The following is an 18,596-nucleotide window of genomic DNA, read 5'->3' on the forward strand; positions in this document are numbered from 1 at the left end:
TAATGGTTTTTATACTGTACAAACTATATATTCTATCCCATGACCCTAACCCTACCCCTAAACCTAACCATCACAGAAAACTTTCTGCATTTTTAGATTTTCAAAAAACATAATTTAGTATGATTTATAAGCTGTTTTCCTCATGGGGACCGACAAAATGTCCCCACAAGGTCAAAAATTTCGGGTTTTACTATCCTTATGGGGACATTTGGTCCCCACAAAGTGATAAATACACGCCACACACACACACACACACACACACACACACACGTTGGTGCAGCTATCATTATGAGGACTGTCCATAGACATAATGATTTTTATACAGTACAAATTATAGATTATATCCCCTAAACCTAACACAACCCCTAAATCTAACCCTCACAAAAAACTTTCTACATTTTCAATAAAACATAATTTAGTATGTTTTTTAAGGTATTTAAATTATGGGAACACTAGAAATGTCCTCATTAACCACATTTATTGCATAATACCCTTGTAATTACCAGTTTTGTAACGGAGTCATGAGTCCAATTTTAACGGATGCATCTTTACTCAGACTTGACTCAGACTCAAGCCTTTTGGATTTTGGATTTTTTTTCTGAGTCAGCCGAGTCCATGGCATTTATGATGCAATAAAAAACAAACAAAAAATTATGTAACATAGGGTGACCATATGTCCTCTTTTTCAGACCTGAAAATTTTGACAATATCGAGACAAAATCAAATTTACTACATATCAGGAACATTTAAACTAACATGACAGATGAAATAGACCAGGATAGAAATTGTACAACTCAATCCATCACATACGTGTAGTGCAACTTCTGTGTGTTACCTGTAAAGCTGCCACTTAAGTTTCAATGGCACAAAAGTCAGAAAATACAATGAAGAACACAAGTGAGGGGAGAAGTCTCTATTCACATATTATCCATACTAAATGTAATGTGAGAAGAAACGTCAGCCCAAGGTGAGTTTGATCTTGACTTTAGGGAAGTATACCACATATAGACACAGCAGGAGGACTGAAAAGGGTGAAGTGTAGTAGTATAAAAATTAAAAGTCTGTTGTTATTTGATGTTGTTGAATTTAATATTATGATCATTATTAAACATTGAAATATTACCATTTATTAAATGTATTAAACACATTAAATGTATTTAATTAATTCTGTATTTCACCCATTATTTTTAGATCAAACTAATTTAAATTGAATGGACAAACTTAAAATGAGGTAGAAATAAAAAATAAATTAAAATTCTAAATAATAATAACTCTGGTTTTTCTTAGCTGTGAAGGTTAAAACAAGCTTAAAATATTAATTCAGATTCTTGAACAGATTCATTCGGACTCAGTCTCGACCTGTAATGACTCGGTCATTACAATGCTAACTAGATGCTATGAGTCTATGTGATTAAGACTTTATTATTTATTATTAAACTTCATTACAAAAAATACTTTATTCTTCTTCATTGTTTTTACTGCTTTTTTATGAATACTTTGTTTATTGCTGTTCATTAAAGGGTAACTAAACACCTGCTCAGAGTCTGACTCCACCCACTAGAAATATTTGAAAATGCTGGAAAAGTGGGCAGACCCCGGCGGGGATAGAGGGAACGAACCGAGTGCGGGGCTGAGCGGGGGGTTCACCTGAGACTCGTAGTGACGGATTAATTGACAGCTGCTGTCAGACTCTATGTTATTATTATTCCTCACACGGTCGCAAGACGACATGTACACGAATCTGGCATGGTGAGCTGGAACCTGCTTACGTCAGCTGTCACCGCTTACGTCACGAAGTACCGCAACAGCCAATAGGAAAATTCAACTGCAGTAGCCATCGTTCAACCTGAAGAGAGCAGCACTCAGACGTTTTTACACTATATATTGTAGAATTAAAACACTTTATACACAAATGTCAAAAAAATGACTTGAATCAATGACCAGTACTAATAAAGCCCCATACTTACAGATCATTAACTAAAAAAAGTTGGTTTAGGGTTTAGTTACCCTTTAAACAAGTCATTTTCTTCACTAACTGAATTTGAATTGAACTTTCATGTTTGCAAAATAAATGGTTTGTAATTAAATGCTTACGCTAATTCTTCTTTTTGTAACACCATGGTCAGGTTTGACTGCAAACAACAAATTAACTTTGTTACAACATTGGTGTACAGCAGACGTGGGCAACATATGGCCCACGGGCCAGATCAGGCCCTCCATATGATTTAATGTTGCCCGAGGCTCATTTATCGTAAAAGCGTTTTTTGTATTTTTTTATTGGATATTTCAGTTAACTTGCATTAGGAACTAACGCGTCTCCACAAGCGTTTAACATGCCCAGCCGCAACACCCCCAGTTTGAGATTTATATTTGCACAAATTGGAAATAGTCTGCCTACTGTTATATTTATTTTGTGCAATTTGGCAACCATACATACATAACAAGTCATGTCATGCAGCCGGTGTTATTCAGTTGTGTGCTGAAAGTCAAACAATCGAGGAGAAACGCATCATGACCCTTTTAGCATGTAAACGGGTAATGTTTTAGAAAAACATAAGTAAACTCGCCCGCTTTGCGACAAACATTAAAAGTTAAAAGTTTAACAAACGTTAAAAATTTTTTTTTATTATTAAAACAGACCCCTGATGTAGAAATTGTTAAATTGAATAATAAATTAACAGGGAAGTAGAGATGGTAAAATAATTTATAATAAGCTCAGCCTTTATTCAGTTTTATAATGCCTGATAGAAAAGTGTCTACCTTTGTAGAGCAATACAACACTTTAGGCAATTGCAGAATAGTCCCATTAGTCACAGATACATTTCAGAAAATTGAGTACACAACTATTTCTGGGCTTAAGAGATACAAAAACCAAATCAATGCAGAACATTTTATCTCAAAAGGACCCCAATCACCCTGAGGTGAGCGAGGGATAAAGGTGACCAGAGATGACAGTTCAAGAGAGAGACAGCGAGAGAGAGAGAGAGAGAGAGAGAGAGAGAGAGAGAGAGAGAGAGAACTACAGGCAGCTGCCCTGTATGTGTTTATGTTTAAGTTTCTCATTAAATTAATACTTATATTGTCAAGCCGGTTCTCGCCTCCTCCTTTGTCTCTAACCCTTTTACATAGGTCTAAATACCATAAAATTCCAAAAGAAATAAATACGTTTTGTGTTATTACTTTAGCAAAGTTAGTTTTATTACATTTCTTTAAAAAAATAAAATAAAAAAAGATTACTGTATCCGGTCAAATTTCACCAGGAATATTAAGGATGTCGGCATGTAATGAAGACTGTAGAAGGGTTAAATATGTGGCCAAGGCTGTTCAAAGCCACACGTTGAAAGAATTTGGTTGAAAGAATTTGATGCGTTTACTCACCAGGTCTCGGTGCAGGACCCAGTTAGCATGCAGGTAATGGATGCCGTCTAAAATCTGGTACAGCAGTGACTTCACCATCCCCCTGGGCAGCTGCATGGGCTTCTTATTGGCTTTTGATGCTCGATGAAATTTTATAATGTGCTACAACACAGGAAAAAGGAAAAACTTGTGAGCGTGTGCATGTGTCTGCGTTCCCTGCGTTCTGCGTTTTGGATGCTTTTGTTCTTGTTTTCTCTCTCTGACTGATGACTTTATGAAGGTGCAAAGGCACCTATTGTATCCATTAGTGTTCTTCTTTTTATTCGTCCACTCTTGAGTCTATGGCAGCCCATAGAACCGTACATAGAACAGTTATCAAATCTGGCATACTGATAGAAGACACTCTCAAATGTAACTGACACAAATTTGGGGTCAATAACTCAAACCCTCTCCAACAGTTCAAATTGCACACTTTTAGACCTAGAAACGAATTTTTTTCCTCTGATACCTTGGGCCATGCAGAGTTTTAATGGGTTGCATCGTTTCGAAGCTCCACCCGCTATAGTTTCCGCCATTTTGAACTCCTCTTTGGCAGTATTTCCGATTTGAATGAAATTTGTCATGTAAAATCTAGGGACACTGGTGACAAAAAGTTTTCAAAACCTTTTTCGTAGACCAAAACGTTCTTAAAAATGCTTAAATGAATTCAACGGCAAGCAAGCCAAAGTGAACGTGAGGCTTTATCTACGCAACGCTTTGGTGTATTGACAAGAAACTTGGTATATTTCATCACAAGCATAACCTGGCTATATTTTGAGTAGTTTGGGCTAAAATCATGAGACGATTCAATGATATCCAATTTTCCTATCTTGGCCATATTGACTTTTGTCGTCAAATGCTGTGTTGTAGAAAAGCGTAATGTTACAAAACTTAGAGTACATCATTGTCACCTTGTCCTGAGGGTATCTATAAAGTGTGGGGCCAGCATTACCTTAAATAGTAAAAATACTTAGTACATTTGATTGATTTGGTTATGATCTTATTATGACTGCTCTGTTTATATATCTTTGGTCATTCCGAGTATGATGATAACTAATTTGCCATTGTCCGCCATACTACCTGACCGCCAGATCTGCCAGATCCCAGACTTGGACTGTTTTATATTCTTTGAGCTTGAGAGCTCCTGGTCACTATGAAATGTTGTGAATGCATAACAATTCTACAGAAATTTCTTCACTTGTGTTTCAACAAAATAATTATAAAAACATAAAAAACAGCCTACAGGTTTTGAGTGAGTAAATAGACAACATTTTCATTTTTTGGGTGACTATCCCTTTATATACAGTCAGGTCCATAAATATTGGGACATCGACACAATTCTAATCTTTTTGGCTCTATACACCACCACAATGGATTTGAAATGAAACAAACAAGATGTGCTTTAACTGCAGACTTTCAGCTTTAATTTGAGGGCATTTACATCCAAATCAGGTGAACGGTGTAGGAATTACAACAGTTTGTATATGTGCCTCCCACTTTTTAAGGGACCAAAAGTAATGGGACAATTGGCTGCTCAGCTGTTCCATGGCCAGGTGTGTGTTATTCCCTCATTATTCCATTTACAAGGAGCAGATAAAAGGTCCAGTGTTCATTTCAAGTGTGCTATTTGCATTTGGAATCTGTTGCTGTCAACTCTCAATATGAGATCCACACAGCTGTCACTATCAGTGAAGCTTTCATTCTAGGGGGAACTCTCCATTTAACCAGCAAGGCATCACTGAACAACCAGCTTTACCAGAAAGCCAATGCTAGTTGAACAGCTTGATCAGTTTTACTATGGCCAAAATCTAAGCGGTCAAAACTGCTCTTTTCAGTTGTGCGTGTGTATATGTGCATGTATACTAACCCACAGATCATGCTCAGCATAGTCAAACAGCAGCCAGACTTTACGGTCACTGTGGGACAGAAATACTTTCTGCAGGGCAATAACATTTGGATGCTTCAGCTCTCGCAGCAACTACAGAAAAAAAGAAAAGACGTATATATATTTATTTTCTGACACATTAAGGCCCAAATAACACATTTTCATATTTGTATTGTATTTTCAATTTTACTGTTTGTATCCCCCAGCAAAAGATGCTCCTTTAGGGTTTAAAAAAAAAAGAGTTCATATTTGTCTGTGCTTCTTACCAGATTTAAACCAATCCAAAACACATTTTTAAAACATTAGTTTGGTGTCAGAGACTTTTATAAGGGTTATGAAAAAGTACCATGATTTCACCATGTTTCTTGGAAATGGTACCATGGTATTAGGCCAGTGCATTATTTGATGTGTTTATTATGTCTGGGACACACGTCACGTGCACTGCTTCAATCAGTTTCTGTGCTAGGATGTGCAGTCGAGTCAAGTGTGTACCTCCTGGAAATTTATTTATGGCAATTTTAGCCACAGAAATTGTGGAAAAACATTAGTGATGTTTCAGTAAATAAAAAAAATGGATGGATGCAGCATTAATTTAGTTATTTCTTACTATTTTTATTATTTTCTTTTTATATTTACAAGTATTTAAATTGATTTGTAGAACACTTACTATAAACAGTACTGTCTCTTAAGGAAACTGGCAGTTCTATAAAGAGCGTCTGTAAATGAATGTATATTAACAAGAGAGGACTCAAACGTCTTCTTTAAGTCATCTCTGCTATTAGAGATTGGAATTAAATGTTTATTTGTTGTTGTTCTTGATCAACAATTGACTGTTAAGAACAGAAAGGATTTTAAAGGCGGGGCCTGGGTAGCTCAGCGAGTATTTACATTGACTACCACCCCTGGAGTTGCAAGTTCGATTCCAGGGCATGCTGAGTGACTCCAGCCAGGTCTCCTAAGCAACCAAATTGGCCGGTTGCTAGGGAGGGTAGAGTCACATAGGGTAACCTCCTCATGGTCGCATATAATGTGGTTCTTGCCCTCGGTGGGGTGCGTGGTGGGTTATGCATGGATGCCAGGAGAATAGCGTGAAGCTTCCACACGCTATACGTCTCTGTGGTAACGCGCTCAACAAGCCACATGATAAAATGTGCAGATTGACGTCTCAGACACGGAGGCAGCTGAGATTCATCTTCCGCCACCCGGATTGAGGAGAGTCACTATGCCAACATGAGGACCTAGAGCGCATTGAGAATTGGGCATTCCAAATTGGGAATAAAATAAATAAAAAAGAAGGAATTTAAAAGAGACATTATTAAATGACAAATGGATTTCGTCTTTGGATAGACATCACACAGAAGTGAAACCAAACATTTACTCTCAACACAGAGAAAGCATCTCACTGCAGATCTTTTTCGCCACTATACTACTCAATTAATTGTAAGTGAAATCTACACATTTGCCAGCCAGTATTCACAGATTGAGAGTTACGTATAAAAGCAAAAGACTGATCTTGGGATTTAAGAATCAATGAAGGCATGAAGGCTTTCCCATCTGGTCCGAACTGATAGAAGGTCTACAGTGGCACAAGTTGCAGAAAAATTTTAATGATGGTTAAGGGAGGAATGTGTCACAACACAGTGCATCACACCCTGCTGCGTATGGGGCTGCGTTGCCGCAGGTCGGTCAAAGTGCCCATGATGACCCCTGCCCACTGTCGAAAGCACCTACAATGGGCACGCAAGTGTCGGAACTGAACATTGGAGTAGTGGAATATGGTTGCCTGGTACGATGAGTCCTGTTTTCTTTCACATCATGTGGGCGGTCGTGTATGTGTGCACCGTTTACCATGGGAAGTGATGACACCAGGATGCATTGTGGGAAGATGACAAGCCGGAGGAGGGAGTATGATGCTCTGGTCTATATTCTGCTGGGAAACCCTGGATCCAGCCATTCATGTGGATGTCAATTTGGCACATGCCACCTACCTAAACGTCGTTGCAGACTAGACTAGGTAAACCACCAGGCAGTTGGTCATAATGTTTTGGCTCATCAGTATATAGTAGGGAAGTACGTATATATTTGTTTTAATTCAGCAATGGTGCAGGTAACACTGTCAGTGTATTTTATTATGGTGTTCGGTCCACATTGGTGGTAGGCTGCACGTTTGAGAACCGTTAATGGAATTAAACATCATGAAAATCACTTTAAAAAAAATCCCATTTAAAAAAAGGAACTGGTTTTCGGAAAGACAGTGTGCAACAGCCACAGCAGCTGCTCAACAACAACAACATTCAGTGGCATGACTTATAGTGTAGTCCTCTGAGACCTCAACACCCATGACATTTGCATCCTCAACAATAAATGTTGTCAAATGTTTTCAATCTTACATTAAGACCTTAAGTGATTCTGCCACTGCTCAGCCCATTCTGGCTTAGGCTATTTAGAGCAACTGGGTATTTAGTGTTCTAGAAAAACAAATAAACAAGGGTTTTAATGCTGTAGGTCTGAGGTTCAGACCTGGCACATAGATTTGGAATTTGGGTTGCTGCAACACAATAGGCACAATAAAGGCCAACAATATCCAACCCCAGATTTATTTCTGTGGTAAATAAACTGCATGGTCCAAAGTACGTGAAAATAGCCTTCTAATTAACTTAAAATTGGACGTATCTTAAAGGTGCAGTATGTAAGATTCAGAAACCCTTGTTATTAATGACACCTGTGGCCATTAAGTGAACTGCAGCCAGCTTCCTGATGCTCGTGCTTGTGCACACACTCCATAGGGACGCGAGTGAGCGAGCATCGGCCAAAACAATGATGTAACATACAAAGAGACTGAACGTGATTCACCGGCATCATGCTGACAGATGAGGTTATTATTGTTTTACTACAAACTTTGAGACTAAACTAAAACTACTTATCACCTAACATAGCATGCTGATACACACATACAGCTACATACCACCGAACAATACCAGAGAGTTTACTGTTGCACTGCTGTATGTTTTGTATGTCATATGTTGTATAGTGATCAAGAAACCAGCGTATTTGCTTACATTTATCCTGTATACCTGACTTTTAGTATAAAGAGAAGATCGTTGAAATTATCTGAATGTTATGAAGCAAGGTGGCTTGCCATTTGTCAGCGTTAGCAGGCAAGATCAAGTTAGCTAAAATTACACAGATCAATCCTTATGGCACTATATTTCACATGCTTTGCAGTTATGTAAGCTTACCTGTCCAATAAGAAGGATACCAATTCAGGGTCGGTTTTGATCCCCAAAACCAACTAAGTTCCCTTCAGGAATCAAATGCCCTGCCAATGTTCACTCTAGTTTTCGCTCGACCACGATCACGTTCCAACTTAGCCAGACGGGATTCAGTAAATAAAGTTTTTTTTTTTTTGGCAACACCGACCCACCCCTCCGCATGACAATCAGTCTACAGGGTTTAATAGGCAACCTAGGAAGTCCGGGAAGGGCTCATTTTTTAAGTTGCAAGCCGTTCACACATTGGCAAAAAAATGTTTTACATATTACACATTTATCTGTTCCAGCATGACAATGTGCACAAAGCGAGGTCCATTATTTACTCAGTTTGGTGTGAAACAACTTGTGGCCTCCACAAAGTATATATAATAATATACAGTTTAATTTTATTAGAAGATATATATAAAATTAAATTAAGCCTATCACAGTACACAACAATCCATTTTGCAATTGAGTATGTCAATTTTTCGAGGTAGACTTAGACCACATCCAAACTTATACAGTTTTGTCTCTCACTCACACTAGAACAGCATTCCTTAGATTTTTTTCTATCTACACGTGCTGACATATGGCTTTCACTTTTTGCTGTTTTCAGTGTCTCACGCCATGAGCGTTAGATAGATGCCATGTCTAGTTCAACTTTGAAAAATATTGGGAGAACCTTACGTTCGTTTCCATTCTGTTGTGTGCCATCAAGCTGTTTTAGAACAGAATAATCTATCATGTTTGAATGGCTCATTACTTATTCAGTGCCGCTTGCTCCCCGTAAGTGTTGTTTGGCGAGGCACATTGCCTGTAGCACCAGCTGGCACTGGGTTAAATGTGGATTCACAAATAACATGAAGGAACTTCATGCTTTAATTATTTCCATTGTGGGAAAACATTACAGAATTAACGAATGGGTCAAAGGCAGGGTCTGTTTTAGCAGCACATGGAGGACCAACAGCATATTAAGCAGGTGGTCATAATGTTTTGGGTCATCTGTGTGTGTGTGTGTGTGTGTGTGTGTGTGTGTGTGTGTGTGTGTAATAATATATATATATATATATATATATATATATATATATATATACACATATATATATATATTGGAGTTCATTTTTGATGAAATTATTGTTTTACAATTAATCACACTAAATGCACATTAAATTGACAGCTCGAGTTTTAACACAGATAATATTTTTAAAAAGTTTCATTTAATTGAATCATGCAAATACCATAGACTGAAAGATGTTGTTGTATATTTGTCTTGCTGTGGCTATGAATCGAGAGGCTGATAAACCTGTTTCGTGATTAGACTGTCCAAATAACAAAACACCCTAAAAGGCGTGTGAACATGACAAACATGAACATGACAAACAATGTCTTTGACATCCAGGTGAACTCTTTTTTGCCACTCCTTACATCCTTTTAAAAGTCTCTTTCTGAGTTTTCTTTTATCTCAATTTCATTGTACTCTCTGCATCATCTCTCCATTCCCTACATTATCTTCCTGTTTTTGAAAATGAAGATCACCCACCCATAATCCAGAGCACACACGCAGGAGAACAGTCATTTAATCCAGTCCATTACACTATAACATTACACTAGGAATTTTGCCTATAAATATATATTTTTCCTTTCCAAATATACAATCAAATATTTATTATTCAGGAGGGAAAGTAATGAAGGCAAATGTCATGAAGCTCAGTGCAAGTCCATTATGTAATATCAACATCTGTGCTCATGAAACATTGCGTAGATGTGTGTTTAAGCCTTTTCTATCCATCTGTTTTCATCTTTGTACATTACAGATTAGCAATGTGACCAAAATCCTGTATGGTACAGAGTATGAATCATTATAAATCACAATAATAGTATGGTAATCTATTGTTACTTTTGGTGGAAATTCAATTACAAATTGTTTATACGTTAAATAGCTATGCTTTAATGTCTGTTTACAAATAATCCCGTGTATTACATACTTTATAAATGAAAGGCACATGTAATTTGATGATTTTCTTTTTGGAACATGATGCAAACAAACCAAAGGTTGAGATCATTCATAACAAATAAATTATAAGTCTGGCATCAGTGCAAAATAGCTTTGCATTATGTAACACAAGTAAAGTAAACATATTATAAAATGAATAGTTGTAGCCATTGTAAAATACCCAAACCAGTAATTGGACATTAATTTAAATCTATATTCATGTGGAAAGTTGCAACGTTGCTTGGCAACCGTAGCCAACTAAACACCACTTTGCATTGTGCTGAACAAAACCCCCCTTTATAACAAGTTGTTTCTCATCTTAACTTGTTTGGACACGTCCTGCTCTGTATTTTCACATTACTCTGCGATTCTTTGTTGCTGTTACAAATGTAAATAATCTAAGGTAGTCCTGTCCACTGATAGTCACAGAAATATATCTACCGCAGTATAAATGATATAGCAAAATGTATATTATGGTTTGGTATAACCGTCATACCACCCAGTATCTTTCCTTTCAATAGAGCACCATTGTCGGAGTGTCCAAAAATAGCCACTACTGTATGTGTGTGTGCCACATGTTGATAACATGATTTAAATATACACTCACAATAAAGACACACTGATACTGCAGTTACTTGAACTTTGGGACTATATTTCTGTGTCTTTATATCCTTGTTTGCTAATGTATGTTTCAAATACTGATTTGAGTTGTTTTGACTGGGTGGTAGGTTTGGTAGCAAGCTAACCATTATATCCTCTATCATTATGCACCAAATGCTGCTCAGTTGATTGGTGGTCTAGCATTACAAAGACTATTTTGTTTGTAGCAAACCTGCAGGTAATTTGTGGTAAAATGTGGTAAACAAATAAATATGCTGCACATATTTGCCTGAGGTTTGCCACAGGGACTTACTGGAATATGATATAGATTTTAAGGGAATCTCTCAGAAACAGAAACATAATAAAGATGAGAAAGCTGACTTGTTTACCTGAATGAACGAGATCAATAGAGCATCAGATGGGATCCGGAAGTAAAAATCCCATACATATCGTTCTAGGTGTTACGTCCCAGGGCGTAATTATTTATGTGATACATGGGCAGTGATAATTGTAGGGTTAGGATTAGGGGTAAGAGTTAAGTTTTGGGGTTAGGGTTGGGCTAGAGGTAAAGTTAACAGTGTAATTACAATTAGTTACTATTGTAGCAGTAACTACTGTAGCAGTATTGTTAGCTAGCATGTCAAATATTTAGATTCTTGCTATTTTTGCTTCACCATTTTCTCCCCAATTCGGCATGCACAATTCCCAATGCGCTCTAAGTCCTCGTGGTGCAAGTCACTAGGAATCTCAGTTGCCTCCGCATCTGAGACAGTCAATCTGCGCATCTTATCACGTGACTTGTTGAGCGCGTTACAGCAGAGACCTAGCTTGTGTGGAGGCTTACACCATTCTACGCGGCATCCACGCACAACTCACCATGCGCCCCACCGAGAGCGAGAACCACATTATAGCAACCAAGAGGAGGTTAACCCAACGTGACTGCCCACCATAGCAACCGGGCCAATTGGTTGCTTAAGAAGCCTGACTGGAGTCACTCAGCATGCCCTGTATTCGAACTTGCGACTCCAAGTGTGAGATTCTTGCTTTTTAAATGTTGTAAGATGTCTTTGTAAACTTGTGTGCAGTTAATACTGTCCCAACAGTCGAGCGAAACTAAAGTTTTGACTAAAACAGCAATAAATTACCATAAACCACACACAAAAAAACAGTCCTCCTGTACCCAATGCTAACCCGTCCATCAGTTGCCTACAGAAGGATTGGCTTCGAAACATCTGTTTGAAAAATACTCGTAATTCATTTATTTGCTCTTTTCACTTTATTGACAATAAAGTCAATAGCAGAAAATATCCACTGTTATGGCTCACTACAATAAATGTCCGGAAACGACGCGCCATGATCTACAAATAAACAATAGCATCATTGTGTTTACAGGAATTTCTACATGTGTTAAAAGTGCATTAGAAACTTTTAGAGTATGTTGATTTCTATACAGGATTTGCATTTGCGAATGCTTCAGATGTTTTACTCAGTATAAAAACAAATTGTGTTATTCCATCCAGATGAGTGCGACAAAATGAAGTGACGATGTTTTCAAGCTTTGATGCTCAATGGATAAATTGTACACTAGAAGACCATAATTATCAATATGACATGTACAATAGTTAGATGTTTTATGATATATTAAATTAACTGTAATCTGATTTTCCTCTGCCCTGCACTTTCCTGCCTGCAATCCACTTTCTTTTAAATGTCTTTGCAAGCTGTCCATGTCTTCATTTAAGGGGAAAAAAACAAAGTAACATGCAAAACAATGTGGTCATTAATTGAGTATCAATTAAATGTACAGAGGCAAGAAAAAGTATGTAAATACTTTGGAATTAGCTGGTTTTCTGCATTACTTACAATGCAATCTCATCTTCATTAAATTACATGTATATACAAAGCATAATGTGCTTAAGCTAACAACACACAAACAAGTATAATCTTTCATGCGTTTATTGAACACATCCCATTAAACATTAACAGTGCAGTGGAAAAAGTGAATCCCTAGGCTAAAGATGAAAAAATAAGCTAATTAGATTCAGGAGTTGGAACACCTGGCATACAGATAATTAATTTTCTTTTGCAAACTATCAAATTGCCTGTGCACCTCGTGGGCATATTGCGGGTGATTTACTAAGAAAAACTGCACAAATAACTACTTGTGTAAATATTTAGGACACACATGGAGCTTGAGAGAGTCACCCCAAGGCTGCAAGGGAAAGAACCTGCGCTGCTTGTCTCGCAGGAGCAATATATGTTCACCGTACTGGTGCGTTCCGGCCAGCCCACTTCGAATTTCTTTTTCTAAAACATTGAAATGCCAAATAATTTGGACATAAATTGATAGTAGGCTATTTTTATCTTAGTGCTACAAAAGTTGTATGATGCTCAGTTATGTTATCAATTATAATTTTGAGTTCAATTAGAAAATAACTGATTAAAAAATTGTATTTCACGAGGATTATAATATCACATTAATGGGTGTCATCAATGGGTATTCTACGTATTCTCCATTCTCAGAGTCTGTCTTTCAACACTCAGCAAGAACCAGATTAATGTAATACCTGCCTTTTATTCTGATTAATTTGCTCTCACAGTTTCTGTTTCTGTTTATCAGGCTTGATAAATCACTTTGCGGGTAAAATTCAATCCATTTGCATCAACGTCGTTGTTTATTTTGAATGTTTCGAGGTACGCCTCTAATTGCATATTCATTTTGAGGAAACGTACAAAATTTGCACATCTGAAAGACAGCAAGACAGTCCTCAGAAGACTACGTTAAAACTTTAAACCAAGTTTGTAGAACTATCAGTAATTTAGCTTTGGTATACCAACATAAACATTTATTAAAAGTTGCCATTATTAGTATTCGCTATAGTATAATTAGGTTTGGTAAGTGATTCTATCTCAATAACCTTGAGCTATGTGTACTCTAATATTTATGTTATGTTTAGTCTACACTTTCAAAAGAGTGTGATAGTTCCATATTTTAAATATTTTTTGGTACTGCACACTTGCTGGCTTATTGCACCAACTAGTTGACTAATTCATTAGTTATGTCACTAGTCGATATGTTGGATCTATGTTGACTATTCGTCAATCACATGACTTTAGTTGCACTTGTTCTATAGATGGTGATAGCAGATGGAGAATTCCTGTCCACAAACTGTGTCCCAGTGTAATTCGATTTCAAGGTCTCTGACAATACAAGCAGCATGAACAGCGTTGAACAGCAAAGACCACTGTGCGCCTTATGGGAAGTAATTTACAGTACACACAAGGTAAATATTGACCTGCCCTACTGTAACACTTTTTTTTTTTTTTTCAAACGGGGGGACAAATCAAAATAATTTTTTATTGTAATTAACAGCATGCATCATGTCGCTCAGAATGTTCCTTTAAGTAAGTGGTTGAAAAGCTTGTTTATAGAATTTGTGCATAGAACTCACAGCAATTTCCCTGCAGGCAGACATGGATATCCCAGTGCCTTCTATTTGTTTCAGTGCATACTCCTTCTCGTCATTCCTAAAAACACACAAACACAACATACTTAACATGTAGGCACCTACAGTACACTATTCTATAGAGTATTGCCACAAAAATCAATACATATATAAATAATTAACTAAATAACTGTTAATTATAATCAAATTAACTATAAATGACTTGAGAGACTCCACAAGGCCTGGTGACATTTCTGGTAAGGGAACCTAGTAAGCAACGATGCGCTCAGGTTTTTACGATGCATTCTGGGAATTAAAATCCTGTTCATGGAAGGTTTGCAGGTGTCCTTTTCCATTTCTTTACTGGATTCCTTTTTGGATCCTGCACCCGATTATTTATTGTCTTGGATGTGCATTCTTTTCTGTACTTTTTGGCATTATATGTACATTGACCAGAATTTTTGGCATTATATGTACATTGACCAGAGTATGCTTCATGTGAGAACAGGACTGATTGTTGAACTCAACTGCAAAATGGGCTGCTGTGAACTGTAAGCTTAAGGTTCTTTATTTTATTTGTATTTTCTCTCCAATTTGGAATGCCCAATTCCCAATACACTCTTAGTCCTCGTGGTGGCGTAGTGACTGGTGGCGGATGGTGGAGACCGTCAATCCATGCATCTTATCACTTATCGCATGTTACCACGGAGACATAGCGCATGTGGAGGCTTCACGCCATCCACCGTGGCATCCACGCACAACTCACCTAGCGCCCCATCGAGAGCGAAACACATTATAGCGACCACGAGGAGATTACCTCATGTGACTCTACCCTCCCTAGCAACCGGGCCAATCTGGTAGCTTAGGAGACCTGGCTGGAGTCACTCAGCATGCGCTGGGATTCAAACTCGCAACTCCAGGGGTGGTAGTCAGCATCTTTACTCATTGAGTTACCCATGCCCCCTTTTGTCTAGTTGAGGCCTACCATTTTAGCACTTGTTCATCAAATCAAATGTAAATACTTGTAAATAATACAAATTATACTTGTTAACAACAAACATATATACATATACATATACATATACATATACATATACATACATAGATACACACCGATCAGCAACAACATTAAAACCACCTGCCTAATATTGTGTTGTTCCCCCTTGTGCAGCCAAAACAGCACCAACCTGCATCTCAGAACAGCATTCAGAGATGATATTCTTCTCACCACAATTATACAGAGTGGTTATCTGAGTTACCGTAGACTTTGTCAGTTTGAACCTGGTTATTCTCTGTTGACCTGTCTCATCAACAAGGTGTTTCCATCTGCAGAACTGCCGCTCACTGGATGTTTTTTGTTTTTGGCACCGTTCAGAGTAAATTCTAGAGACTGTTATGTGTGAAAACCCAGGAGATCAGCCGTTACAGAAATCCTCAAACCAGCCCATCTGGCAACAACAATCATGCCATGGTCCAACATTTTTTTCCCATTTTGATGGTTGATGTGAACATTAACTGAAGCTCCTGACCCGTATTTGCATGATTTTATGCACTGCACTGCTGCCACACAATTGGCTGATTAGATAATCGCATGGATGATTATTGGTGCCAGATGGGCTGGCTTGAGTATTTCCCTAACTGCAGATCTCCTGCGAATTTCACACACAACAGTTTCTAGGATTTACTCCAAATGGTACCAAAAACATCCAGTGAGTGGCAGTTCTGCAGATGGAAATGCCTTGTTGATGAGAGAGGTCAACAGAGATTGGCCAGACTGGTTTGAACCGACAAAGTCTACGGTAACTCAGATAACTGCTCTACAATTGTGATGAGATGAATAGCTATTCTGAGATGCAGGTTGCAGCTGTTTTGGCGGCACAAGGTGGACCTACACAAAATTAGGCTTGTGATTTTAATATTGTGGCTGATTGGTGTGTGTATGTATATATATATATATATATATATATATATATATATATATATATATATATATATATATATATATATATATATATATATATATATATATATATATATACTCACTGAGCATCTATTTCGAACACTATGGTCCTAATAAAGTGCCTGACCTGATCTTCTTTTGTTGTAGCCCATTCCCCTCAAGGGTTGACATGTTGTGCATTCCAAGATGCTATTCTGTTCACTACAATTGTACAGAGGGGCTATCTGAGTTACCGTTACATTCTGTCAGCTCGAACCCCTTACAAAAAATGTAAACTACCTTCAAACTTGCTGCTTGCTATTTTCACATGCAAATGAGCTTCAATTCAGTGAGAACTATATACAAACGTTTCAAAGAGAGGCCTTAATTTTTATTTTGTAACTGATTACGTTTTGATTAAAAAACAAATGAAATCCCTTTATTTTCACTCAGCCATATACACAAGCGCAACAGTGGGTGAAAGTTTTGGGTGCGGTTCCAAGCAACACAGCAGTATGACAATTACTATAAACATCTGATTTACACATAACACAGTTTACACATCTTGTTACACAACACAATAATATACAATATACCGTATACACAAAATAAGAAGACTGTATACAATAATAATATACATCGTAAGTGGAAATAAATGTGAAGAGTTGTGTTGACATTCTGCTGTCGGTTAATAGTCAGTGTGTTGTTAAGAGAAGTATAATGTGTGAGTCCAGTCTGAGTCTAATACAGTGCGGTGCTGATATATGTATCATGATTGCTTGGGGGAAGAAGCTGTCAAGAAGTAGGCTGGTGCAGGTCACGATGCTGCGATACCGCCTGCCTGATGGTAGCAGTGAGAGCAGCTCATGGCTTGGGTGGCTGGAGTCTCTGATGATCCTCCAGGCTTTTTTTCCCCACACACTGCCTGTTATATATGTCCTAGAGCAGGAGTGGGGAACATCAGGGCTCAGGGCTGTATAAGGCCCGCAAGACCATTTTACCTGGCCCGCGAAGCCATTTGAGAAATAATTTGAAAAGCAAATAAATGGCCTTGATTCAACTAACCTGAAATCAAAATTCCTTTCAAATAATGTTTCAAATAATTTTAAATGATAACAACACAAAATATTGTATAATAGACAAATCTTTTTGGTGTGTAAGTGTGTAATGGAATGCGTAAATTAATTTCAACCCACAATCAGAAATTGCAAGCAATTATGGCCTGCAAATAATTTTGTAAATACTCAAATGGCCCTTAATGGTAAAAAGGTTCCCCACCCCTGTCCTAGAGGGAAGAAAGCTCACCTCCTATGATGTGTCTGGCAGTTCGCACCACCCTTTGCAGGGCTTTGCAGCTGAGGGCGGTGCTGTTGCCATACCAGGCAGTGATGCAGCCAGTCAGGATGCTCTCTACAGTGCTGGATTAGAATCATGTGAGGATGTGGTGGTTCATTCCAAACTTCCTCAGCCATCTCAGTAAGAAGACTCACTGGTGAGCCATCTTCACAACGGCCTCACTGTGGACGGACCACGTGAGTTCCTCAGTGATGTGGACAGAGGAACTTGAAGCTGCTGACTCTCCCCACCTGTGCTCCATTGATGGTGATGGGTCTGTGTTCTGTGTCTTTTCTCCTGAAGTCCACCACAAGCTCCTTGGTCTTACTGATATTGTCAGAGTGTGCACCTCCTCTCTGTAGGCTGACGAGACCTACCATAGTCATATCATCAGCAGACTTAATGATGGCATTGGAGCTATGTGTTACCACACAGTCATGTGTGTACAGGGAATACAGAAGTGGGCTGAGAACACAGCCCTGCGGGGCTCCAGTGTTGAGGGTCTGATGAGATGTTCCTGCCCACCCATTCTAACCACCTGGCGTCTGCTTGACAGGAAGTCCAGGATACAGCTACACAACAAGCTGTTTAAGCCCAGAGCCCGTAGTTTCACATCAAGCATGGAGGTCACTATGGTGTTGAATGCTGAGCTGTAGTCTACAAACAGCATTCTCATATATGTGTTCCTTTTTTCCAAGTGGGATAGAGCAGTGTGTAGTGTAGATGCAATAGCATCATCAGTATCAGTGGA

At 38.1% G+C, this 18,596-nt stretch overlaps 1 protein-coding gene across 1 annotated transcript in view; it reads right to left on the bottom strand.

The window, feature by feature from the left end:
- The window catches only part of cdk19 (cyclin-dependent kinase 19), a 57,475-nt gene that overhangs the window by 34,723 nt on the left and 4,156 nt on the right, over nt 1-18,596 (bottom strand). The window contains exons 2-4 of the mRNA XM_052095784.1: nt 14,578-14,653; nt 5,264-5,374; nt 3,379-3,519 (exon numbers count right to left, since the gene is read on the bottom strand). Coding sequence (XP_051951744.1) covers nt 3,379-3,519; nt 5,264-5,374; nt 14,578-14,653 — 328 coding nt within the window. The remainder of the gene's footprint in view (nt 1-3,378; nt 3,520-5,263; nt 5,375-14,577; nt 14,654-18,596) is intronic.

The sequence above is a fragment of the Xyrauchen texanus genome, chromosome 28 (assembly GCF_025860055.1).
Source record: "Xyrauchen texanus isolate HMW12.3.18 chromosome 28, RBS_HiC_50CHRs, whole genome shotgun sequence".
In the NCBI taxonomy this organism is placed as follows: Eukaryota; Metazoa; Chordata; class Actinopteri; order Cypriniformes; family Catostomidae; genus Xyrauchen; species Xyrauchen texanus.